Source organism: Pleurodeles waltl, chromosome 1_1 (genome assembly GCF_031143425.1).
Source record: "Pleurodeles waltl isolate 20211129_DDA chromosome 1_1, aPleWal1.hap1.20221129, whole genome shotgun sequence".
Taxonomy (NCBI): domain Eukaryota; kingdom Metazoa; phylum Chordata; class Amphibia; order Caudata; family Salamandridae; genus Pleurodeles; species Pleurodeles waltl.
In genome coordinates this window covers 186,708,702-186,735,119 of record NC_090436.1, presented here as the reverse complement: position 1 = coordinate 186,735,119, position 26,418 = coordinate 186,708,702, and the positions used below count along the sequence as shown (strand labels likewise).

General features: G+C 42.0%; 1 protein-coding gene across 5 annotated transcripts in view; it reads left to right on the top strand.

Moving 5' to 3' along the window:
* PDZD2 (PDZ domain containing 2) overlaps nucleotides 1–26,418 on the top strand; it is an 877,375-nt gene that overhangs the window by 643,097 nt on the left and 207,860 nt on the right. For 4 of the 5 annotated variants that reach the window (XM_069220418.1, XM_069220410.1, XM_069220441.1 and 1 more), the window contains exons 8-9: nucleotides 11,002–11,121; nucleotides 25,518–25,632. In XM_069220418.1, coding sequence (XP_069076519.1) covers nucleotides 11,002–11,121; nucleotides 25,518–25,632 — 235 coding nt within the window. The remainder of the gene's footprint in view (nucleotides 1–11,001; nucleotides 11,122–25,517; nucleotides 25,633–26,418) is intronic. The other variant, XM_069220426.1, reaches the window with a different exon arrangement.

Here is a 26,418-nt window from a genome sequence, read left to right as displayed (position 1 = left end):
GTCTTTGGCGCCTGGAGTGTGACCACAACCCAAACTCGTGCTTAGAGTGTCTGGCAATACATCCGCAGGCTTTATGGGAGAGGTCCCTAAAGCTGATGGTGGCCCGATGCTCAACTCTGTGCAAGTCGCGATTTCAGTCACGAGTAAGGTCCCGAGATCAGTTGCGGAGTCCTCCATCATTGTCGTCCCGCTCCACGTCCTCGGGGCGATTGACTAAGTAGATGCACAAGAATAAATCGAAGAAGTCGGAGCGTTCTTAAAATTCTCCTCATTGTCGGCTGATGAGCTGAGGGAGCGTCGACATTCTAGGCCTCACTCTGCAGAGCCTGTGCCGACTCTGCGCCTCCCTGAGTTTCTGTGAGGTGGAGCAACCCCTGCCCAACTTAAAGTTTTATGAGGCCATGCGCCTTATTTTTGGACAGTCTAACAACGCCGGAGTTCCTACGGGCCCTGCAGAGTCGGATAAGTCCCCTTCGCGTTCCTCGCTGGCAGTTTGTGCCTCAGGAGCAAGGGGCACCCATGGATCCATTCCTGTATCCGGACCAACATTCGTTGTACTACTCCCACCTTCCCCAACACTGCTCCAGATGTCTCCGCTCCCAGCACCGCCCATGGGCAGCACCATCCCCATTCTAATACCCAACTCCAATTCAGAGCCAGATGGTCATTGTACGATACCGATTCAGACGTCGGCAGGATCCTTCCTCCCAATGTCATATCCTGAACCCCTTACTTATCAGCTGGGTTATGGTGATGAGTGAGAGGGGTTGTTGGACCCTTTAGAATACCAGCTCCAGGAAGAGCCTCCTAAGGACTGGCATACAGAATTGGGTGAGGCCAGTGGACTGGATACTTCTCCAGATACTGGCATGCTTTCTCCCCGTACCATGGCTATGGAGGAGGAAGCCTCCTATTCTTTTCCTCAAGAAGGAGCCCTATCTGCCGTGGTTACAGGAGACTGGATAGTCGTTTTGGACTTGCAGGACACTAATTTTCACATTCCTGTTCTGGCTGTCCACAGACTTGACTTGCGGTTCATGGTAGGTCACATGCATTTTCAGTTTACTGTGATCCCTTTTGGACTTACCAGTGCCTCCCGGGTGTTAACCAAGGTGATGACAGTGGTTGCAGCTCATTTTCTCAGATCACGGTTTCCTGTCTTCCACTATCTCGGTGGCTGGCTGTTAATTTAAAGACGGGGTCACCCCAGGCTGTTGTCTTCCATCTCCAGACTAAGGAGGACCTCCTGCATTCACTGGTGTTCATTATAAACATGCCAAAGTCACCCCTGACTCTCTCTCAGATGCTCCCTTTCATCTGGGCTGTTCTGAACACAGTGCATTTTGGGGCCCATCCTCCTGAGCAGAGAGTCCAGGATATTCATTTATGATACTGATGTTTCAGCCTCTATCCTAGATTTTGGTGAGAATGATGATTAGGTTGCTGGGTCTCATGGCCTCCAGCATCCTGTTGGTGACACATGCCAGGTGGCATATGTGGGCTCTGCAGTGGGACCTGAAGTTCCAGTGGGCGCAGCATCAGGGGAATCTCTCCAACAAGGTCCAGATCTCGAAGGGAACTACAAAAGATCTGAAGTGGTGGTTAAAGAACTGTGATTGGGTCAGTGGCAGATCCTTCTCCCTTCCCCAAACATATTTGACAGTAGTGACAGATGTGTTACTCCTGGGATGGAGCAGCCATATGGGAGAGGTGGAGACCAGGGGCATCTGGTCTCCGGCAGAATCCGGACTCTGCATCAGCTTGTTCGAGCTCCTTGCGATACGTCTAGCATTGAAGGCATTTCTTCCCTCTTTCAAGGTAAAGATTGTGCAGGTGTTCAGGGACAACACCACCACCATGTGATAATGCAAGAAGAAGGGCAGGGTGGGGTCATGGATCCTTTGACAAGAGGTTCTGTGCCTCTGGATGTAGCTGGAACAGCAGGGCATATCACTGGTGGTTCAACATCTGGCAGACTCTATGAACTCCAAAGCAGATAAAGTCAGCAGAAAATGCCTAGCAGATCACGAATGGCGTCTCCATCCGGAGGTGGCACAAGATCTCTTTAAGCAGTGGGAAGAGCCTTGGTTAGATCTGTTTGCCTCCGTAAAGAACATTTATGGCAGCAGTTTTGCATGTTGGAGTTTTCAAAGTGGCAAACGCTCAGAGATGCTTTTCCTATTGACTAGAACTCAGGCCTCCTGTACGCCTTTCTGCCCATGCCACTTCTACCCAGAGTTCCCAAGAAGATCACAAATGAGTGGGCCCAATTAATCCTTGTGGCTCCGGACTGGGCCTGGGGAGTCCGGTATCCCGAGCTGCTGCGCATGTCCATCGAGCCTTCGATAAGACTGCCCCTTCAGAAGGATCTTCCGATGCTGGGGAGGGTTCTGCACTCAAACCTGCTCACTCTCTGTCTTCTTGCATGGAGATTGAGCAGCAGTTGACCACTTTTGACCTTCCACCCAAAGTCTGTAAAGTAATCTTGGCAGCCAGGTGTACATCCACCAAAGTGGTATATGCCCGTCATTGGAAGACATTTGCGGCATGGTGCACAGACAAGCCTGTTGACCCCCTTTCTGCCCCTCTCTCCAAGCTCCTTTCCCTGGCCCAGCAGGGCTCTCCTATGGGCACTCTTAAAGGTTATTTGTCTGCTATTTCTGAATTTTTGAGGTTGCCTGTTAAACCTTCTTTGTTTAAGTCCCCTATTGTGTATAGGTTGCGCAAAGGTCTGGCACATCTTTTTCCTCATTTTGCCCCACTGGAATCTGAATATAGTTTTAACATTTCTGATGTGCGCTCCTTTTGAGCCTCTCACAATTGTCCTCTCAGGCTTCTCACTTTGAAAACAGCTTTTCTTGTGGCCATTGAATCTGCCTGCAGGGTGACTGAGCTGCAGGTATTGTCATCTAAGCCACTCTACCTTTATATCGATCCTGACAAAGTGGTACTTTGCACTAAGGCTTCCTTTTTGCCAAAAGTGCTTACACCCTTTCATGTAGGCCAATCCATCACTTTGCCTACTTTTTATGCATCCCCACCTCCTTCTAAGGAAGAGGAGACACTCCACAGCCTGGACCCAAAAAGAGCGTTGGTGTTCATCCTTGATCATACAAAAGAGTTCCGGGTGGATGATCAACTCTTTGTAGGTTTTGTGGGTACAAAGAAAGGTCAGGCGGTGCAGAAGCTGACCATCTGAAAGATAGGTCATACTGTGCATTAAGATCTGCTACGCACCTGCCAAAAAGCAACCCTCTGAAGGTTTGTGTGCTCATTAAACCTGAGCAAAAGCTGTGATCACTGCATTAGCATGTGGAGTTCCAGTCCTTGACATCTGTCAGGCAGCAACGTGGGCATCTCTACACATGTTTAGCAAACACTACTGCCTGGACAGGCAGGTCCATAGGGACAGCTACTTTGCCCGTTTGGTCCTGCAGGAATTTCTAGTATAATCTTGGCCCTCAGACCCACCTCAGGGGATAGTATTGCTTGGGTATCCATTCAAAGGAAAGGAATCTGCAACTAGAATTCCCTATCAGATGAACAAGTTACTTATCAGTCAAGGTATAATTTTGTATGGCAATAGCATTGGCTTAAAGTAAAGGAAAATTAGGGGCTTGGGTAATTAATGACCCACACCTCATATTGTAACCACCCAGAAGTAATTTTAAGACCAGGCTTGGGCTCTTAGTTTAAAATGTGTTCTTGTTTATGTTTAGAACAAGAAATAATTCTACATATAGCCCTGACTTTCCCAGAAGACAGCTGGCACACTTTAGATGTAAGGTGAGCTTCATTGATCTATTTAGCTGAAACTGAATCCTGTCATTCATGACATTCTTTTTTTGTTAATTTTATCAAAGAAAGTAAACATCATAAACGTCACAGATCACTCTTTCTAATGCATATAAATATGTGGAATGGCGACCACAAGGGCAAAAGCATGGGTTTTTTCTATGTCTGACAGGAATTCAACCACGGTGTTCCTTACACTTTTGATCAAAATTATCTTTTAGATGTTTTTGCAGGCCGGCAGCAGCCTTCCCAATTAGTGTTCTACCCATGGCCAATGTGTGTAACTGATTGGCATTTCTTTAATTTTTTTAAATAGAATTAAAGGTTTGGTGTGATTTTTGGCATGCAAAGAATGTATTAGCTCCGAATGGCCTCATTTGATAAGCATTGGATTACTCCGATTCTGGATCCTCCTTGAAACAGTCCTCAATCCTGTCTCCCCACCTGCTGGACGTTTATGCTACCAGATGTTTAAAGCTTCCTGGGAAGAATGAAACAAATCTGAAAGCCAATAGATATAACAATGGGCATAAACAAAAAGGAAAGACGTGCGTCCTATTAGAACTTTATTAGTATGCAGTGTGGAGGTGCCTGTGTCATGGGTAAGGCCTTACACCTGGTGGTAAGGATTGTAACGAGGAGGATCTAGATTTGGGGTGATGGCGATTATTGATGAGTAATCCAAGCATTCTTATATGCTCAACTGAAAAAGCCAATATGCTTAATAATTTTGGTTTTAAATTGGCGAAAGCAATAAGAGCCTCTTTCTATCAACCGTGCATTTCTTTGTCCTACAGTGAGACAAAGAACATGTTTCGCATCCTGAATTGATTTATCACACCCCGGGAACTCTGCTTCACTTTGTCTTATTACTTCCATGATAAAATCACCTCCATTCTGGATATTTTTCAGACTTCTTAAAATGTGAAAGCTGTTGTGTTGAGCATTTGGCTTATTTTCTGATCAGCTCTCACCAAGATTATCACGTATGTCTCAGCAAGATCAGCCTCACCAATTTAAGCAATCAATTCTGGGTCTGCCTGATGAGGATAAACGTTTGGCAGGTTCTGGCCCTCCAGTGTACCCAGCTTTGCAACCTCTTACTCTGTAGTGGTATAGTTTTCTCTTTCTTAAAGAGATTTGCTTTCTTAAAAAACCTAGGGCAGCCCCATAGCTTCACTTCCCTTTCAATGTACATTCACTGAATATATGGTTAAGTTCTCAAATCTGAGCCTTTTTTGAGCAATGTGAGCTTCTAGACCCTGTCTAGGATTGGTGTTAGATCTGCCCACGGCACTGAAGTAGTCCTGAAATCTGTACTTAATGGCTTAAGGTGTATCTTTGATTAGAGTGGCTCTGATGTGCTAAACTTCTTAGATCTAAAAGCAGCTCTGGGAAGCTGGGTTGAGGGACTGTCCTCTGAACTGGGTCAGTTTTCTTACTGAAAAATCCAATTGCAATTGTTTTATTACTGAAAAATGCAAAGTGTTTCCTGTACACCCACTCATTTCTGGTGAGTAAATCTCTGGGCTGCAGGGCACTGCAGGCTTCAACTTTTTGGCTGACTCTGTTAAGTATTACCCCTGGCCTAATGTCTGTGCACACACAGATAATATGCAGGTAATCATTTGAATACCTGTAGACAGTATGAGTAACCATTTCCATTTAAAATAATTCATCCTTGCCCGGATGGATGTTAATTCTCTCCTCCTGAACACCTATAAATATGGTCTTTGGAGACAGCCCAGATGCGTGGAGGCTCTCCAACATTGTTCTTCCTCCTCTAAGAGTAGAAATCATTCACAACGTAGTAGCCATTTTTACCATCAATCTTACCTTCAAGGCAAATGTTAGTAAATTGAACTCCTTGTGATTTCCTCCCCTAAAAGTGATGAGAACGATCATTCTCCTTCTACCATGCTCGTTCAGGAAACTGGATCATGATTCAGAGAACTGTCATGTGTATACTGGGTTGTTCTAACTCATTATCTCTGGGAATGCCATAACCTATAGCTACGAGACTTCAGCTCATTAAACCATGAGCTGACAGACTACATTAGAGTCTGTGTCAAAGGTCCCACGTCCCTTCACATCTTGCAGGCCTCCGCTGGCTTTCTGTCAGGAAATTGGCTCTTTTGAAGGCTTTGTGCCTTGTTCCATAGGCAATTCAAATGCAGATCCTCTCCTTATTTACAGAATGTTCAAACATCCTGCGGTCTAATATCTTCTTCTCCTCTCTATTTGTTGCTCTTTGCTTTCCTAAGGCTTGCTTTGGGGGTGGCGCCCTTTCTCCTTTGACACCAAATGCTTGAATCAATCGTTGACTTGAATTGTAAGTCATCAAATGCCATCTTGACTTCCACGAGAAATTCAAAATAATGCCATTATTTGCTCATGTTTAGCATTCATTTGTCCTATCACTATTCTCACTGCCTTCATGTGCTTTCTTAGTACTGACCACCCTGCTCCTGCGTATCAGCTGTACCCTTGCGGTAAATAACCCCTTCTGGTCATTCTCCAGAGTAACACAGTTTTCAAAAACCTCCTCTATCAGAAAATGGAAGGATGTTTAACTATAAATGGATGTGCTCTGATATAGGTGGTCTGGGGGTAGCATCTTCAAACCCCTGCCTTATTCCTGGTACTGCCACTGATTCAATGGTCACAGGGGTCACGAAGGCAGCTCACAGAACAGAAAGTGATCTGGACTCTTGTCATTTTTGTAAAATGTGAGTAGCATCTACTCTGCCTAATCACTGAACAGCAAATAGGATTCTGTGGAGGTAAGAGACTGGGTCAAGCTGTGACATCTTTAGCGGGTCAAAGGGTTTATGATTTTGCTTCCTCTACTCCTGGTGTTTTGGGTAATCCATGCATGTTTTTATTTTCTACGTCCCTGACACTATGTTGACTTTCTGTAGCTACAATTCATATAAATATCAAAATGAAGTTGGAAAATTGAAGAATTGACTCTCTTGAAGTTTCACAGCATGCTTTGCCCCATTTCGATTTACTAGACTCATCTTCCAAGGATCGGGGTGCAACCAATCTTGATGCTATAAATAGATGTGCTGATAGGAACCATCCTTTATTCTTCACACTTGAATGGTCCAAGAGTAGTGTTGTCTGTCACATTGGAGTGTACTCAGCCATTACTTATATCATCTACAACCGTTAACACCTTCCAACATGAATCAAGAACTAATCAGAAAAGTTCATAATGTATTGGATAACTAGCCACAAGATCTCTAGAGTAGAGCCCGGGGGCTGGGAGGAAATAAGGCGGATGTATAATCTGGGTATGCTATAGATGCTAGATATCATTTTGAGCAATGCGAAGAGACAGCAGTGGAACAGAGCTCCTTCCTGGTATGTGAAAATATTTCATGATCCGAAATCTCTTATTCCATGTGATGTTTTGCATAGACGTGAATTAAATGAACGATTCTAAACTGTGCCACGGGGTAGAATTACTTGATGTTTTCCTGGATGCTTAAATGAAATGTAATTGCAATTAAAAACTATGAGAAAAACTAAATTGTTTAATAGATCGAGTGAGAAAACCCACTTTTAACGTAGCTGCATATTTCTGAATACGCCCAGGTGCTGCATTGATAGATCTAATTTATCCTGAAGTCAGTTATAGATGTTTAGTTTGTTAATCTTTTTGCTTTGTTGCACAATCTTGAGCATGTTTCCCATTTTCAATGATTGCATTTGTTAAATGTCATCCTCGGTTGCTTCGCTTACCCGTGACCACAGTTGTGTAATATTATTATTTTTTTCTTTTTTCCATCTGCCTTGCGCCCTCCCATATGTTTTCATCAATCACCCACTATGTGCATGTAAGTTATTGATTATGTTTTCCATTTCATCTCTTGCCATTGTTACTCATGAGTGCAGTTGCATGCATTTCCCATGCTACACTGTCATATAACACTGATTGATTGCTGAGCGTATACCTTGTGGTCGTGTGCCATGAGCTTTGGTGGCTCATTAATCCCTTTGCTGCCAGGCCTTTCCCCCTTCAGGCGCCAGGCCTTTTTTTTTGGCTATTTGAAGCAGTTCACACTTAGGCCCTCATTACTTTTTGTCCACATAAGCTACCCACGCCAAATTTGCGTCTTTTTTTCCCAACATACTATGGAATCTAAAGGTACCCAGGCTTTGTGGGTTCCCTTGAAGGAGACCAAGAAATTAGCCAAAATACAGCAACACTTGAGGTTTTTTTCAGAAAAATAGGGCTGCAGAAGAAGGCTTGTGTTTTTTCCCCCTGAAAATGACATCAACAAAAGGGTTTGTGGTGCTAAAAAAAACATCTTCCCCCCTTTCAGGAACAGGCAGACTTGATTCAGAAACACAGTTTCAACACAATTTTGGCATTTTACTGGGGCATACCCCATTGTTACTATATGTTGTGCTTTTAGCCTCCTTCCAGTTAGTGACAGAAATGGGTGTGAAACCAATGCTGGATCCCAGACAGCAAAACCTTTCTGAAAAGTAGACAAAATTCAGAATTCAGCAAGGGATCATTTGTGTAGATCCTACAAGGTTTCCCTACAGAAAATAACAGCTGAAATGAAAAATAGTGAAATTGAGGTGAAAAAACAGAAATGTTTCCCCACGTTTTACTCTGTAACTTTTTCTTGTGATGTCAGATTTTTTAAAGCAATTTACCGTTATGTCTGCTGCACTCTTCTGTTTGCAGGGATATGTAGGGCTTGTAGGTTCATCAAGAATCCTAGGTACCCAGAACCAATAAATGAGCTGCACCTTGCAGTGGGGTTTCATTGTGTACCAGGTATACAGCAATTAATTTGCTGAAATATAAAGAGTGAAAAATAGGTATCAAGGAAACCTTTGTATTTCTAAAATGGGCACAAGATAAGGTGTTAAGAAGCAGTGGTTATTTGCACATCTCTGAATTCCAGGGTGCCCATACTAGCATGTGAATTACAAGGCATTTCTCAAATAGACGTATTTTTTACACACTGTCTTAAATTTGAAAGTAAAAAATGTAGAGAAAACAAGGGGCAATAACATTTGTTCTGCTATTCTGTGTTCCCCCAAGTCTCCCGATACAAATGGTACCTCACTTGCATGGGTAGGCCTAATGCCCGTGACAGGAAACGCAACACGGACACACCACATTTTTACATTGAAAACTGATGTGTTTTTTGGAAAGTACCTAGCTGTGGATTTTGATCTCTAGCTCAGCCGGCACCTAGGAAAACCTACCAAACCTGTGCATTTTTTTAACACTAGACACCTAGGAGAATCCAGGATGGGGGTGACTTGTGCGGATCTCACCTGGTTCTGTTACCCAGAATCCTTAGCAAACCTCAAAATTTGGTCACAAAAACACTTTTTCCTTACATTTCGGTGACAGAAAGTTCTGGAATCTGAGAGGAGCCACAAATTTCCTTCCACCCAGCGTTCCCCTAGGTCTCCTGATACAAATGGTATCTCACTTGTGTGGGTAGGCCCAGTGCCCACGACTGGAAATGCCCCAAAACACTATCTGGACACATCAAAATTATCAAATACAAAACTACCTGTTTTTGCAGGGGTGAGGGGGTACCTGCATTTTTGGTCCTGGGCTCAGCAGCTGTATAGGGAAACCTACAAAATCCAAACATTTCTAAAAACTAGACACCCGAGGGAGTCCAGGGAGGTGTGACTTGCTTGGACCTCCCAGTGTTTTCTTACCCAGACTCCTCAGCAAACCTCAAATTTAGTTTTAAAAAATCAACTTTTTCCCACATTTTTGTGTGGGATCACCGCACCGGGACAAATTTCCTACCACCCAACGTTCCCCTCAGTCTCCCTGTAAAAAAGATACCTCATTTGTGTAGGTGGGCCGAGTGCCTGTGACAGGTAGGAGCCAAAAACATGTTGAAATTGAGGGGGAACCAAAGCGGATCCAAAAGAGCAGTTTGAAAAAAAACATTTTTAAGCTGACAATTGGGGCAGAATTTTTATTGGTATAGATACGACAATGCTGGGTGGTAGGAATTTTGTGGATTCTTGCAGATTCCAGAAGGTTCCATCACAAAAATGTGGGGAAAATGTGTGATTTCCAGCAAAATTTAAGGTTTGCAGGGAATTGTGGGTAAGAAAATGGTACTGGGAGCATGTGAAACACACCACCCTGGACTCACCCAGATGTTTAGTTTTAAGATGTGTCTAGGTCTTGTGGATTTTTCTACAAGGCAGTGTCCCAAAGTCCTAAAAGTGCCGCCCTCACCATTCCAAGTGCGACGATTTTGAGAGTTAGACAAGCTCTCATGGCCCAAATGTAAAACCAAAACCAAAAATAATCAAGTGTCCTCTTGCTTGCCGTGTGATAACATGTTTTAGTGTGCAGGGGAGAGCTGAAAGACTGTTACCCGCTTCAGTTGGGTTGGGGGCATAACCAGGCCCATACTGGTTGGTAGCCACCAGCCCACTATTTTTTATTTTTTTTAAATTCCCTGGCATCTAGTAGGCTTTCTGCCCCCCGAGGAGTGGATCGCGGGTAATTGCCCATTCTGCCCACCGGTGGGCAGACCAACTTTGTCCCCATTTATAGCCATACCACCACCCTCTTTTAAAAAAATAAATAAATAAATCTTCCCTGGTGTCTGGTGGGGTTTCTGCCCCCCTGGGGAGCAGATGAGCCTTACAAAAATAGGCCGATCTGCCCCAAGGGGGGCAGAAATGGCCTAAAATAAATTTGCCCCCCTGGGGAGCGATCCTTGCCTAAGGGGTCGCTCCCTTTGTGTGAAATTGGCGCAAATAAAAAAATCTCTGGTGTCTAATGGTTTCTGCCCCCCTTGGGGGCAGATTGGCCTAAGAAAAGTAGTCCAATCTGCCCCAAAGGTGGGCAGAAATGGCCTAAAATAAATTTGCCCCCCCAGGGGAATGACCCTTGCTCCCCATCTGTTAAAAAAAAATATATATATATATCCCTGGTGCCTAGTGGTTTCTGCCCACAAGGGGGGCAGAAACAGCCTAAAATAAATTTGCACACCCAGGGGAGCGACCCTTGCCTAAGGGGTCGCTCCCCTTATTAATGTAAACAAACAAAAAAACATCCCTGGTGTCTAGTGGCTTCTGCTCCCCCTTGGACTCTTCCAAAAGCGATGTTGAGTTCAACACAATGTGCACCTTATTGTCAGATAAGCATAATCATTTATTTGCATAACCTTGGATGATTTCTTTCAGGAATACCATATTGTGAAGAAGACAACGCGGTCTTTGAGCACAGCTCAGGTGGAATCTCCCTGGAGGCTGGCCCAGCCCTCCATCATCTCAAACATTGTGTTGATGAAAGGACAAGGCAAGGTGAGGCTTTTATCAGTGCTGTACTACTCAACCATGGCTCTCTTTACCCAGATAAACTCTGAAGGTGCTGATGTGTGTACATTTCGTTGAAGTTTACCTTACTAGTGTCTGGTAAGTAGAACATTGATGAGTGTCGCCAAAGGTTAAAAGAATGCCTTATGCTTCATAGAAGTTTAGTAAAAACTACGTGACCACTTCTCCTGCAAACAGTTGACATGATTTGGCTGATTATTGACTATTACTACAAGCCACCAGCAGTAATTTTATGTTGCTTGGAAAGTAGCTGAAACATAACTCGTGTTTTCTACAATTTCCTCATCCTAAAAATATCTACTATATTGGCTGTAATACATGAGATCGCAGAATATGTGTATAAACTCCCACTCTGGTACTTTCTCATTTTAGGCACGTTCTGACAAGTGAACTCACCTGTAAAGAGAAAATCACGTCATCATTCACTTGTAATAGTTTGTTACAAATGGGTAGTGATGTCAGAAAGCCCCACCCTCCAAGTTCAACAAAGGGATCGCTGTAGTTTTCTTCACAATCTGTGAGAGAAATGGTGTGTTGCTGCCCATAGACACACAATGTAGGCACATGAAGCAGGGACATCATAGCATATATCTGTTATGGAGCTCAGAGGCTGATTTTCGGGGTGTGTGCAGCATCCCACGCCCAGACAGAGGAGTCTGAGCCCTGTACACCAAAGCCGAAACGCTGACAGAACTGTTAGCAGCAGAAACACATTGTAGCAAACTGCACAAGTGCCTTATTTTAATAGAAGGCAATTTTCAATGGTCTGCCAAGTAACAAGATTGCCAGGAAAGCAACGACCAAAAAAGAATCTCTATATAGAACGGGATTATTTTTTGCTAAAGAGAGTAATTAGAAAGATTTGTTTGTAGAAGCTATTTGTTGTTTGTCCCTGAAAGCACTATTTCATGCTTTGTCAGTGCTCATATTTTTGCTTCTGAATTGTTGCTCCATAGCTATCAATTGGCCTCTACGTTTCTGTTACATCTTAAGCCTCTCCTGGCTTTTTAGCTAACATAGTACCTTCTGTGACTTGAAGGTTTCACTTTTAAAATGGTCAATTAGTGAGGAAAATCTCAACATGCAAAGTGGACGTGGCTAAAATTACAGGACTTTTTGAAGGTAACAAAAATGGCACAAGAAGGTGGCAGCCATTTACGGAGACATAGTGTCTTCAGGAAAGTAGCTGATGCAGCAGGCAATACATTATAAGGAAATAAGGTGGTCACAAATGTGCATGGGAAGGATATTGCAAGTCTCATCCTGAAATTCCGTGCCCTCTAAAGGCACAAAGTGTGTGGCCTCACGCTCCTAAATATCCATGGCACTCCTTAGTGGTTTGCAACAGCCCTATAACTTATGATTGGCGGTACTTTATCCAACACATATTTACTTTCTTTCTATTTTATTTTAAAAAAATTTTAAAGGTTCCTTGTGGCCACATGGTTAGAGATGATTACAGAACACCACAACTTTCACTGTTGCCACAGTTATGAGTAAGCTGATAGCCAAATCTGAGTTCAAGCTAGTAGGCTTGTTAAAGCCTTTTACAAGCTGGTCAACCATGCGTGGACTGAGGGGTCATGCTGTCCTACATGGTATACAGCCACCTTGCCTGATTGGGTGGCTGCTGCTATCAGCCTGCACCATCTGATGTTGGGGACTTGGGGTGGTTTTGCCTATGCTTACGGTGCAGGCATTCATAACCTTTTGGTAGGTGGAAGTATTGTCTCTTCATGAGCCTCTGCCCACCTTCCACATCCACAGTGCATTTGTGTACCAGAGACAATACTTCTACCTACACAGATGTTTATGAATGCCTGCACTGTAAACACAGGCAAAATCACCACAAGTCCGCAATATAAGATGGCGCAGGCTGATAGACAGCAGCGCGACCCAATTAGGGAAGGTGTCTGTATACTACATAGGACAGCATCGCAACAACCATGTGCCCTTCCCAATACTCTCTTTGCCGATTCCAGCCCTTTGCATCTCCCATGTGGACCCTGAGGTGCTGAGGCTGCTGGGAATGCAGAATACATACTTGAAGCTCGCTGTCTCATGATACTCCTATGTAGGGCCTGTGTGGGTACATATTAAACCCATTTCATAATCCTGTATGCAGATCCTGCACCAATGCAGTGTGGCCCGCCAATCCCTGACCCTAACACGCCTCTGAAACCCCAGGCTACGGATGGATTAGCTATTGACTTGTAAAGGGATTTTTTAATTTGAGCCTATCCGTGGGTATTTTTTGTGTTCATATTTATGTAACTTAGGAGTATATAGTTGTGTGTGCCTGGCATGACGTTGAGCATCTCTGGCATCATGTTGGCCATGCCAGGCATAGTGCAGGAAATAATTGTCATTATAGTAGCTATTTTTAGCATACTGCTCCCTATAGTTGACCTGATAATGGGCATTTTTGACATATTATAGCTGTTCCAGGTATCTGGTAGCACGGTGGTGTGCTACACCCTGTGTGATTTTGGGCATTCTTGAAACAATCGTCATCTTTTGTAATGGTGGCTAAACTAGTCTTGATGGTAAGTATCTGTGCTATCTGGTGAAGTTTCATGATAGGTGACAGAGACGTCTGGCCATTGGAGACTGATCTTGAGCACTCTGAGCCCTCAAGGTAATTGTGAGGTTGTATCTTTCCTTATCGAGTAGCATTAGATGAGAGTAGTGAATGAAATTGCTAAAGGGATATTGGGAACTTAGTGTACGTATTATAAACTATTATTTCAGGGTAGAATGTAGAGGTGTCCAGAAATAAACTAGCTCATGTTTTGGGCCAAGAAGAACAGACTTTCACTCTAAACGAGTCTGTTTTCAGAATATGATAAATGATTGTTTCAGGAAAAATTGTGTACTCACTAAAAGTTATATGCTGCTAACTGGAGGCCTTATTTTCAGACAATGGCAAGGAGATATTTAATGACAATTTATTCTCAAACTGGCATCTGAAGGCAAATCGGTGTATTCTGAGAAATTGATAAGGTGAAGTATGGGGACAAATTATGTGCATATCCAAAATATTTTTAAAGCAATATGTGAATGGGTAATTCATTATACCTTTGGGACACTGGGTACTATTGTGGTATAATTTCCTTTGAACAAGAGGCCACTTAATATGGGAGAATTCCATCCTATATACGGATAGGCTTGCATGGCCTTATCATTAATACTGTCAGATACTGAAAGGATGTGTTTGCTGACTGTAATGGTAGCTCTGCTCTTTGAGCCTTTAAGATTGATATATTCCGAGGGAAATGTTTTACTTTTCATTTCCTCATCTGGCTCCTTCCCAGTGGATTCTCAGCAGAGCGTATGGTAATGATCGTGCATGCACATTTGTTCGGCCAATTCATATCTGACAGCACAGAATGAACTTCTTTTGAGTCACTTGTGCTATGTAATAAACTTTCAGCTGTATTCAATGCATCATCCTCATTCACTGAAAATGTGCTAGTGAGCTAGGCCCTGAGTTTCAAAGATATTATTATTTTTATGAAAAGCCTACTGGGAAGGATGGGACAATAAAAGGATGGGGAAGATCTAAATGAAGGCAGATGCTCTAGACAGCTTGAAAAAATGATAGGAGACAATTCTGTATTGTATAACAAGGTTATGTGAGCTGCTTCTAAAGCATATATTTTTAGCCGGTTTCTTAGGGAACTTATGCCAGAAAATGAACCATTAGACACATCTTTTAAAGTGGTGTTGGTGGGGGAGGGAGAAACACCCCTTTGGACAGATTTGCTGTCCAGATTACACGTTATTGGAATATTGTCAGTGTTTTTTATGAACTCTCTTTTATGCAATTTCTTTTAACCTTGTGCTGTGAAATGCACCTTTACTGTCATGTTTGTGGTGGAACAGCATGGTGCAAATTGTGCAAGGTTTGCAAGCTTCCAGTTACCCTTGTATTTTTTCATTCATTCATTCATTTATTTATGTTATGGAACACCGATGGAGGTCCACATAGGAAATACAAAAAATACAAATATAACATACATTTACACAATCATTGTTAGAGCAACAATATACAAAGAACCATCTTAAAAAGTGGGGACAAGTAAAGTGCAAATAGGGCATATAAAACTACATAATTTGAGTTTGATACTTGAATACAACAAGATGCACACCAGTACACCTAAAAATGAGTGCGAATACAAACGCACATTTAGGCTAGCATGATTACAACTAACAGTGACGAAACAAGAGTTTAAACATATTTAAAAAGCATTTGGAAAAGTAATCTTTTTTTGGGAAACCATCTTATCGGGGACGGGGGCAAACAAACCTTGCCCATCCTCAGCTGTCGAATGTACATTATACTTTAGAAAGATTAGTCTTAAAAAGTGACGACGTTTAGAGTGCAAATAAGGGCACAACACACAAAGAGCGCATAACTTTAAACTTCTACATGTATATAGACATAGTTCCCAAAGTCTCTCTTCCTTTGGTACGCCTTCCCATATTCTTGTGATCACATGCAAAGGGAGTAAATTTAGCCTTGAAGCAAACTAATTCTACTCTCTCCATGCGAGAGATACCAGATGAGGCTGAGACTTTTTCCATATACAACTTTAATGAACAATCACATTTCTCGCATACTGCGTACAGAGTGAGAGATCCCTTTTCATGGCTACTTTATACAAGGATTTTTTCAAAAGGTTTTAAAAAAAGGGATTTTGGCAATGGAAGATTCTCAATTTGAACTGTCTCAAACATTTCATTAGACGTAGTAAGGGAAGAAAAAATGCCCCTTTACCTCTCAGGAGGTCGAAAATGTCATGCTTTCATGCGGCTCGCATTGACCCCATTTCACTTCTGAGCAGGCAGTTCCCCCACCTCAAAAGTACCGCTAAAAGGAGCGCAACAGTGGAAAGTAGCCCAAACTCAAATCAGGGAGCATAAGGTGAAACCAGAGAATTCAAATTACTAACTTGATGCCAAATACTCCCGTCCACTATATCAACAAAGCCCCAATGCCTCATGTCCATCACTTCACAGGCATAGCTTAATGTGGACGGAATTTGTGCTTTCTAAACTTACAGGGGATGGGCAAAGTCCCTTTTCCCACAGCTCCTATACAACCTGTTAATAGCAGAAGCTTGGGAGTGTCATACTACAGTACAGTGGTTTATCTAATCTCTATCACAACTGCTGGAGAAATTCTTGCCCACAAAAGTTTTAAACTGTACTTTTTCCATCTTAACGCTTCCCAGTTGGCATTCTGCCTGATTCTAGCACCCTTCTTTCTAAAAGTCAGGACTTTACTTTTTGAAATGTTTATCTTTAAAAGGTGCTCTGCGGCATATTCTTCCAAGGCGTTGAGACTTCTTTGGAGCCCTATTGGCACTAAATCCAACAGGACTGCATTATCAGTGAATAAAAGGCAACATACATCCATGGAGGCACTTTTAGGTGGAATGCCCCTTGCCATTCCTAGTCTACATGGCAGTTCATAAATGTAAAGTAAGAATAGCACTGGCGCCAACAGATACCCCTGCTTCAGTCCAATATGTGTTACAACTCTTTGCAATAGACTTTGGTTCCCTCCCATCAACACTTGAGCTCACATATAAGAGTAAAGAACTATGATTATCCTCAGAAGATGTGATGGAATTCCTGGCAGAAGCAGTTTTCTCCACTGTGTCCCTCAGTCTACTTTATTGAACGCTGTGGAGAAATCAATGATTGCAGAGAACACGGGCAGGAACCTCTGCTGGGGGTACTTTTCTATAACTGTTGGCAGTGCCGCGGTGTTATCCAGAGTGCTACAATAACTATGAAAAACGGCCTGCTCTGCAGTAATATTATTTCCAGATGCCCACTGTTGGAGATGTATTAGGATGATTTTAGCAAACAATTTTCTGTTGCATCAAGAAGTGCAATTTGCCTATAACTAGCTGGGGAAGTTTTCAGTTCTTTTTTATACACAGGAACAACAATGCTTCCGTTTCAGGAGGATGGGATAGAGCCTAAAAGGAAGCAATGATGGACTAATGGATATAAAAATGTAGCTCATAAGAAGTCCACCTGTTTAATGATGGCTATCGGGATTTCACAGGACCCATGACACTGGAGACTCTAGCACTTCTAATAAATCCCACAATCTTCAACAATTGGGTGGACCATATGAAGCTAAGGAATATGCATCAGCCTTTAAAGGGTCACTGCTGCACGAGTTACATGCATATAACTCAGAAATGTATTAACCTTGTGTAGGATTTATAACTGCACTGTTGTCCCAATCTAAATGTTAGGTGCTCAGCGTAATAGAACCATTTTTTATAGTTGGCAAGTTTTCAGATTCCTTGTGTGTGACATTTCCATCGTTTCAGTGTGGGCATGTGTGATGTTCTACTGCCAAATGAGATACTTTGACACTTTATGAGTAAAGCCAAAGAGTGAAGTCCATGTAATGAGATAAATATCAGAAATGACTCACTTTTGTGCAATGAGAGGCTCTTGAATGGTGTTGAAACTGTTGTAACCCTATTAAAATTGAAGATGATTTACCTACTTAATCAGCATGGTGGAGTAATCTGGGTGCAGGTTTCTCATAGGTTGGGCTCACCATACACCAGCCTAGTGAGCTAATGTGCCTTCTGCAAAGTACGACGTGGATCAAGCAGGTCACTGTTTGTATTTTATGTACACAGCTCAGTGGATTACTGCTTTAGCCGGAGAGATCTTTTTGTTAGCTGCAGGTCATAAAGTATAATCATTGAAAAGTAGCTCAAAGAGTTATGAGCTGGAAACAAGCTGCATGCAGACTTCTACACGTAACGCAATTACATTACTCTTTTATTCATTATTCTAAGGTAGTTAAGAAGGTGCTATTAAAGATGCATTAGTAAGTTCTATCTAAGTGGTTATTAGACTAATTACTCAAATATCCAGCTATCTGACCTTACTACAGTGGACACCTAATCTCGTAAATAAAGGGCTTGACAACTCGAGACCTGCATCAAAATCGCAGTTTCGCCCAATCACTTGTTAGGTGACAAGTTAAATTTACTTTTTTTCCTTGATGGCATTGGCAGCTGGATGTTTAGTTCCAGCTAGCGTTCAGCTAGAATGAGATCTGAACAGATGGAGGGCTGATGGTTCATTAAGTGATGTATTTGTGTTAGGCCAAGCTGGAACTGAAAGTAAGTGACTTTGCTTACCCCAAACACAACAGTTTACTGGACTAAGTGGCAAAACAATCCCTCTGCATCCTGATATGGCACTCATTCCAGGCCTGATGTAAATGTACCCCCACAGTTCAGTGGCCAAGGTGCATAGTTTAAGGGGGAAAAAACTTGACGATTCATCACTCAGCCACATGGTCTGTGAAGTCCAGGCAGAAGCTGTGTATGTTGCTCTCTGACGTGGCTCAGCTTGTCTGATAACTTGCATTCAGGAGGCACTGGTACACTGGCTGCAGTAGGGAGAGGATGAGGAACTCAGCTCAGAGGCACTCTGCTGCTCATACACACCGTGCTACCCAGGAACAGATGCAAATATGACCACTCCGTGTACCACATATCACAGCAGGGTGGGGCCAAATGGCCAGACAAATGCTAAGGTGATTTGTATCCATCACACTTAGTCACCTTTCCTTGACCCTGGGCTAAGCTCACACTCTGCATGGGACACACAGCAGAGAGGCCGCGCTGGTTGGACCACCAAACTGACTGCTGCAGCGCCTCGAGCAATTTGTTGCTCAGCCCAGGAGCATTACCAGAGATACGTTGCCTGCTCATTATTATTGTTATTTTTATTATTTTTGTTTTATTACTATTGTTATTGTTGTTATTAGTATTATTTAATAATTATTATGATTATTGTTATTATAGAAAAATAGCCTTATTAATAGGATTTTGCCATTAGGTATACAACAAATAATAGCAATGATCATGCAAATATCATTACAGATAGCAATAACAGCAATGCAAGTATTTTTTGTAGCTAATTATGAATGAGAAGTAGAAGGAATATTACCCTGTTTATGGCATGTACACTTGACTGGATACTCATATACATTACTATTTGATTAGTCAACACACTGGTGCTTGTTTTATTGGCTGATAATTTTGATGAACCAGTGGATGTTTTCTCGGGGATCTGTACCTACTCTACTCGCAGACCTCTCCAGCAAAGAAAACCAATAGGTTCCTTTGCTAACCCTAATCCACTAACCCAAAGTGGTATACCTGGGTGGGTGGGAGGTAGCCAGGTTGTTGGCATGAGGTATTCAGTTGAGACACCTCTATTTCCTATTGTGTAGGCACAGTTAGGTTACAATTAGGGCAACAGTAGTGTCCGCTTAACTACAGCTAAGAGGTTGAATGTGATGTTGTCTGTGTTATGGAAGACAAATCAGTACTTAATTTGAGCCAGTGGGTGCCTTCAGCTCTCATATTTGGGGACCAGTACTTAATTTTCTATATGAGAGGGAAAAATATACAAAGCAGAAGATGGAGGAAGAGAAGGGGGGAAAGCATTCACAAAGAGAGAACTCGGGAACCTGTAAGCGAGAGATAAAATGGCAGCTGTATCTAGTGGTGGATTAGAGGACTGGGGTGAATTCACCAGTTCTCAGCCTGTATATTGGACACGCAGATGTTTAATTACACCAGCCACAGGCTTCTGAGCCGAACCTCGGGCAACGGCACTCTTTCTTTTGTAAATGAAACAGGCCTCAGAGAATCACAAAACTGTTACTAGACCTCCAGGTCGAGTAACTTGGACAATTTACTCAACTTGACTGTAATGTACTTGACCAGTAAATAGGTCTCAAATCGTTAGACAAATATTTTATTTTACAGTCGCATTTTTCTTCATTCTCACATGAGTGCACCTTCAAATATGCAAGTTCAGCATTTCTACTGTACAAAAATCTATTTTGTTTTATTAAATAGACTAATTATTTGCTCCGTGTATAATAAGAATCTAGTCCACATACAGGGTACACATGATCCATGACTTTCCTCTTAGTTTACTAGTAGCATTGCCATGAAGGCAGAAGTGTTGCTTAGTTTGTTTTAACACCACTCACTTTTAATAAATATATTACTGAAGCATGATGTGGTAGCGCACTGTCATTTACAGACAGTACATTTCCAAGACATGTCCAAAAACCTTCCCACTAACTTGCAGCTTTACTGTTAAATCTATGAACTGTATTAACAATAATCTGTGAATTTAGGTTTCAGAAAACATATTTATCATTTGCAGATCTCCAAGCAAAGTGTTCTGATTTGTTTTAATCCTATTAAAATACTTATTCGGCACATTGTGGCACAAAAATGGGCTTTCCCAACTACTGAAATATATTTTGAAATTTTTATACAGTTGACGTAGTTACTTAAATGTTGTTTGTTAGGAAAAGCCTTACACCCTACAGCCTTTCATTTCACACTGTTTGTACAACAGGTCAGGCAGTTCACCTTACAAAATCCTGCAACTCTGTCAGAAGGAAAAGTAATTGTAAGAAGACAAACTGACTTTTTACCTCTGTCTCTGAACACAGAGCAAATGTTACAAGATAAGAACAGAATTTAAAGGTGTCTTTATTACACCTTCACTTACTGACTGAACAGAACACATGTTCTTTGTCAACTCCCGAAATGGGTGAGTAGGTCCTAAAAACAGCTGGACCTGCTAAAATATGAAGCACGGAAACAAATGAAATCCTATCATTGTGTGCAAAGCACAAATTATTTAAAGAATAATGTAAAATAGATTTCAATTAAATAGTTGAGAGTCATCATGGCAGTGTGAGTAGAATGGTGTTCCACAGAGGATGTGGCTTAATGGTTCGAGTCACGGCATTCGCTCAACATACTGTGATTCTGGATAAATCACGTAGGGCTAGGCAGAGGGGCTACTCCATCTCAATGGTGATGGGTATCCCGTCGCCCAAAATAAAAAATCCCATAGGGTCAAATGGGATTTATATTTCATTTGACAGGATATCCGTCACCGTTGTGATGGAGTAGCCACTCCGCCAAACTCTAAATCAGGCCCTTGATCTCATTGCGCCTAAAAAAACTAATATGTCCTTCTGTAATGTAAATGTTGATCATGTAAATCCGTCCAAAACATCCGGGTCAAGTTCGCACTATATAAAACGACAAAAAAAGAAACACAAATGGAGAAGACGGTGAATAAATAGGAGGAGAGAGATAGTGTTAATATGAGGAAAGCTGTTGCTAAATAGCAGTACCAGGTAGAGTACATTTGAACCTCTGACATACGGTAACATTTGTTGAAAATTGTTGTTGTTTCGAAAATGGGGTTTTCTGTCGCTGGATTGTGCGTTAGTTTTTACAGTAGTATCATTTTAAGCATTTCTTCCATACCTCGGCTAATGGGGAGGCTTCTTGGTACTGTTATATCATGGCATAACATGCATTTTGGGATTAAGAGAAAATTTATGAATGACATGGCAAATGTTTTCAGCTGTTAACTGAAAACATTCTGTTCCCTTCATGACCAAATTGTCAATTTGTGGATATTCCACAAAATAGCAGTCTGATTGAAAAAAGAACATCTTCCCGGTCTTCCCTTTGGAATCTTAATATTCAATTATACTTTGACTGTCCCTGTAGTACTTGCACTGCTCCATTACACGATCACTCAGAAAGACAATATAAATGTCATTCACCACCCACACAATCCTCAAAACACGTCTTTCACTCCTCTGTGCAAATGGAACCCATACCTTGCATCCTGCACCCACACTCCACCTTACAGGCCACATTCGGTGTTCTGGACTCCTCCATATCCCTAGATGGCTGTATAGCGGTTATCCTGCACTTCTTCAAATGGGGTCACCCAGATAAAAGATCCCACCCCTAGTTTCTGCACACCCCTAAGTAAGTAAGCATTACATTACAAGCATCAGTTGCCTGCACGTTGTTCTGCCTTAGTCCTCTACTCATGGTCCCTGGACAGAAGGCAGGCTTGTGATGTAACCATAGGCCATTTTGTAATTGTGGTTCCTGGATGAAAGATTGGGTTGTAGAGGCAGTCGGCTCGAGTGTCCCTGCACTTCCTCTCTCTCTCTATCTTTATCTCTCTTTCTCAAGGACTTTAGGTGTTCTCGTGATGAGAACTTCAGCAGGGCCAGGGAGGGCACATATGCGTTTTACTGGCCCATCATTGTGGGCTAAGAACAATATAACAAATATGTAAAAGAAGACCAGCCCTCTCATTGGGTGGAAGAAATAATTGAATGATTTCTCTTTATCATATTTTGCAAGATTGACAGCAATAAGCTGCATCTGGAGGATTTGATTATAAAAGATATGTAATTTATTGAATGAATGCATTTGATTTGTGTGCCATAAAGCACCATCAAGCACCAGAGTGATCCCTAGGATGTGGCTGTTTACGGAGGATATTGCAGGTGAATGTAGAAAGTTTCTGGATACCCATTGAGTGCAGAAATAGTCAGTATAGTTTGTAGGCAGTGTTGGTATTTATGGATATGCATACTTGTACCTCTGGATATACTTGCAGCTCTTTATTCCTGCTTTGATCACAGTCCTCTATTCACTCGGCATCATAGTTTCGGCATTCCAATGTTTTCCCTAGTACTCACCTTACTGCTTCTTCACTGTATCCTGATTGTCCTCCAAGGCTCTGTCATGGTTGCCCCTTATCACTTTCTAAACCACGCTTGTAGGTGACTTCATCTCCACACCCCTTCTGACAACTCTACAGAGATGGCACTCACATTTTCTTCTCTTTCTCTACATTCTGCTCCCATTGCGAATCTTAGACTGCCTTCTTTCAATCCATCACTGGGTATATTTTTACTCACTCGTGTTGCACTCCTCCAAAAATAAGGTCATCTACTTCCCCTACATCTTCAGTCGCTACCTAATTGCCTGATCTCCTCTCTCCCAACAGTCCCTCTAACTAGTATGTGTCATCCCATGGGCTGGGATCTCGGGTTCTCCAGTAAGGATGTGCCCCACATTGACAGAGAAGGTTTGCTGAAAAATCACATGGCATGTTTTGCACTATGGCAAATAGAGGCACCTACCCACTTGATTCACAAGTAGACTTATGTGCCACTTTTAAGACCATGATGTGGTTTGATTCCTTCATCACAGCTACCATTGCTGTGGCCAGATTTCAGCTAGTAAATATCTGCAGAATTTTCCCACACCTCCTGTTAACCACAACCACCTCATTCTTCAAGTCCTTTGATGTGAGCATTGTGTATGTTCTGTCAGTGTCATTATTGCTCATGAACCATACCCTTAATCTACTCACAAATATCCATCAGTACCAGCATGTACTTATGTGTGTTTGATTTTGCTGAGTTGAGTGCTTTCAGAGTCAATGAGATTTGTGCTCACATAAATTGTGTGCTTTAAGCTTCAGTGCTTTTTGGTAGTTTGTTACCTAGGATGTTTTTACTTACTGTTTGTTGATATGCTGCAATCTCGAATTTTTAATACATATTATTGAACAAATATGCAGTGCTATTCGATTTCTGCTACCCTCAATGTTTTTTGTTAAATAAATCAACATTGGCTAAAACCATTTTGAAAGTTATTTTCCAGCTGTGCACGATTGCTGCTTGGTTTAAGAGAGAAGCCTGCTCAAGGCTTGAGTCTAATACCTCCTTAAATTGTGGATCAGGTTGTGGGATGTTGCAGCAACAAAAGACCATAAACAATCCAGATGAGGCATGAGGTCCTTACCTGCTGTCAGTCTCTTTGGAGCTGTGATCACAGGAGCGTGGGAAGAAACGGCTCACTTTGAGCAGATGTCGAATTGGCATTTGTTCATCTGTGACATGTTGTTTTATTCTCTCTTGCTCTGTCAGCTTTACATTTCATTGTCCAACATGTATTCCTTGTCAACCTTGACTTCAGAGTTTGACTTGAGTCTGATTCTCCTAGTAACAACATCTCTTTCAAAAGACAAGTTCCTAGGTTTAGACTGCAAAAAATCTTGACTTAGCTTGAAAAACTCAATATAAAGATTTTTACTTGCACCTAATCTTAATGTCAATCCCTTATACTCAATCAGATACGACTCACGTTTGAATAGTAAGTTAAACCCATCCTAAAATATATGGAAAGCGGGGTTGACTGTATTTGGGAATTATATAGAAGTCAATATTTTAAGGAGGTCTTTATGTAACATTGACGTTTTGGTACGCTATGATTTTGTGTTTTTGCAAAAGATGTTTTTGCGCTCTGTTTCTATGTAGAACTTCTTGGCTGAGCCTTAAACTAATGGCAGTACTGCTAATTCTGCTATTTCGGAAGCACTGCATGCATTTTGTCTTTAAATGTTGTATTAACTATATCATTGTTGATTACTTGGGTAACTTAAATGTGCATTTAGTTATTTTTATTTAGCATCCATAACATTTCAAACAAAAATCCAGTGGCGGCCAGTGATTTTAGGAGGGAGGGGGTAAGTTACTCCTGCACCTCATTCACTCCTTTTCATTCACACATGCACTCAAACACCCATTCACAACACTTACTAACAAATACCCATACACGCACGCAACGCACGGACCCTAAAAAGAAAAAGAAAAAGAAAAATATGCAACTTAACTCAACAGCTCCGACAGGGGTGCCTCGGTGGTCCCAGGAGTGTTGGGATTGCTGCCTTCCCTCATTGGCTAACCTGTGGTTAGCCAATGAGGGAAGGAAGAGGTCTCAAACCTCGGAGGTCCCAGGAGGGTTGCGACTGCTGCCTTACCTCATTGGCTGGTCTAAATAAGGGAAGGCAGCAGTCCAAACTCATCACAGAGTGGGATGTGGTCAGTGAGATTACTGACACTCAGCCCTGGGCGCTTCAGGGCTTAAAACTGAAGCGTCCATGTCACCAAGGTCCAAAGCAATCAGTAACGCTTCCCCTTGTTATGAGGGGGAGGGCCTTGAGGCAACTTTGCTAAGTTGAAGAAGTCACGCCCACACGGCCCAGGTTCGTCAAGCTACAATGATGACAATATTAGATATGGTTTTGTTCCTCTTTGTAAATGTTGAACTTTAATCTCTCCTCTTATATTTGAATTATATAAATGTGCGTTGATTTTAATGTGATTGTGGTTGTAAATGTCGTGCGATACAGCAGTTGCACATTTGACGGATGCATCTAATGGGCTTAAGTGGTGTCGGTAATGAGACAACAGGAAGCATTTAAATGTCTGGTGTTATAAGTAATGGAATGGCCTTCGCTTCTCATCTATCCCTTTAAATTTAAACAAAACTCACTATGACATCATTAATAGAGAGAACGTTCAAGGTGACCGTGTAGGGTGCAAACCAGTTACAATCGTTAATTCTTGTTCATGTTTTTTTCTTTTCTTCATGGTTTAGGGTCTTGGGTTTAGCATTGTTGGAGGACAGGATTCTGCTCGTGGACGAATGGGAATTTTTGTGAAGACCATATTTCCCAGTGGAGCAGCAGCTGCTGATGGGAGACTTAAAGAAGGTATAGACGAAACTAAAACGTATAGAGGAAAATAGAAAGCCACAACCTTTTTCTAGACCATCTTCGAAAATACTTGACATGCTCCTCAAAACAGGAAAGCCCGCATCTTGCTATTCAGTTTGTAGCTCTATAACAAATCATATATTTATTTTCCTGTTTAGTCTTAAGATGGCTTCTCCATCGGCATCAAACACAAAGGTCTACTCATGAATGCCATAGCAGAAAGTAATATTACTTATGTTTTATCCAAGTTGCCTTACAGGAAGTAATGCTGCGTAACCTCTTAACCTAATGACATCACTTAATGTGACACAATTAAAGGTATGCAAAACTACTATAGGGATAATAAAAACATTACTAAAGCTGGTAAGTCAATTTTAGATACTGCACATATATTACCTGACATTATGTGCCCTGATAAGCCAATAGGTTGAGCAGTGATTTGTCAGGAGTGTATCTGTTAAACAGTCAAATGCAGCTTTTTTGCGCAGAATTGCAACCTCAAATAACCAGTGGCTGCATCAGAAGCCCGGGCACCACCACCTTGACTTCCTCCACATGGTAAGGGAGTCTCTTCCCACAAATGGCCCTGGTATACAAAGCTGCAACATAGACTGAAGGCTAAAGAAAGTCAAATCCTTTGTAAATAAATAAGAGAAAGAAAAGTATAACGAACCAGAAACCTGAAAGTGTAATTGAATTACCTTGGACTATGCCAGTTTCCGAGTTGAGGCAGTGTCCCCTGCCAGAGGTACCTCTCTAGTAGATTCCCTTTTTGCCAACCTC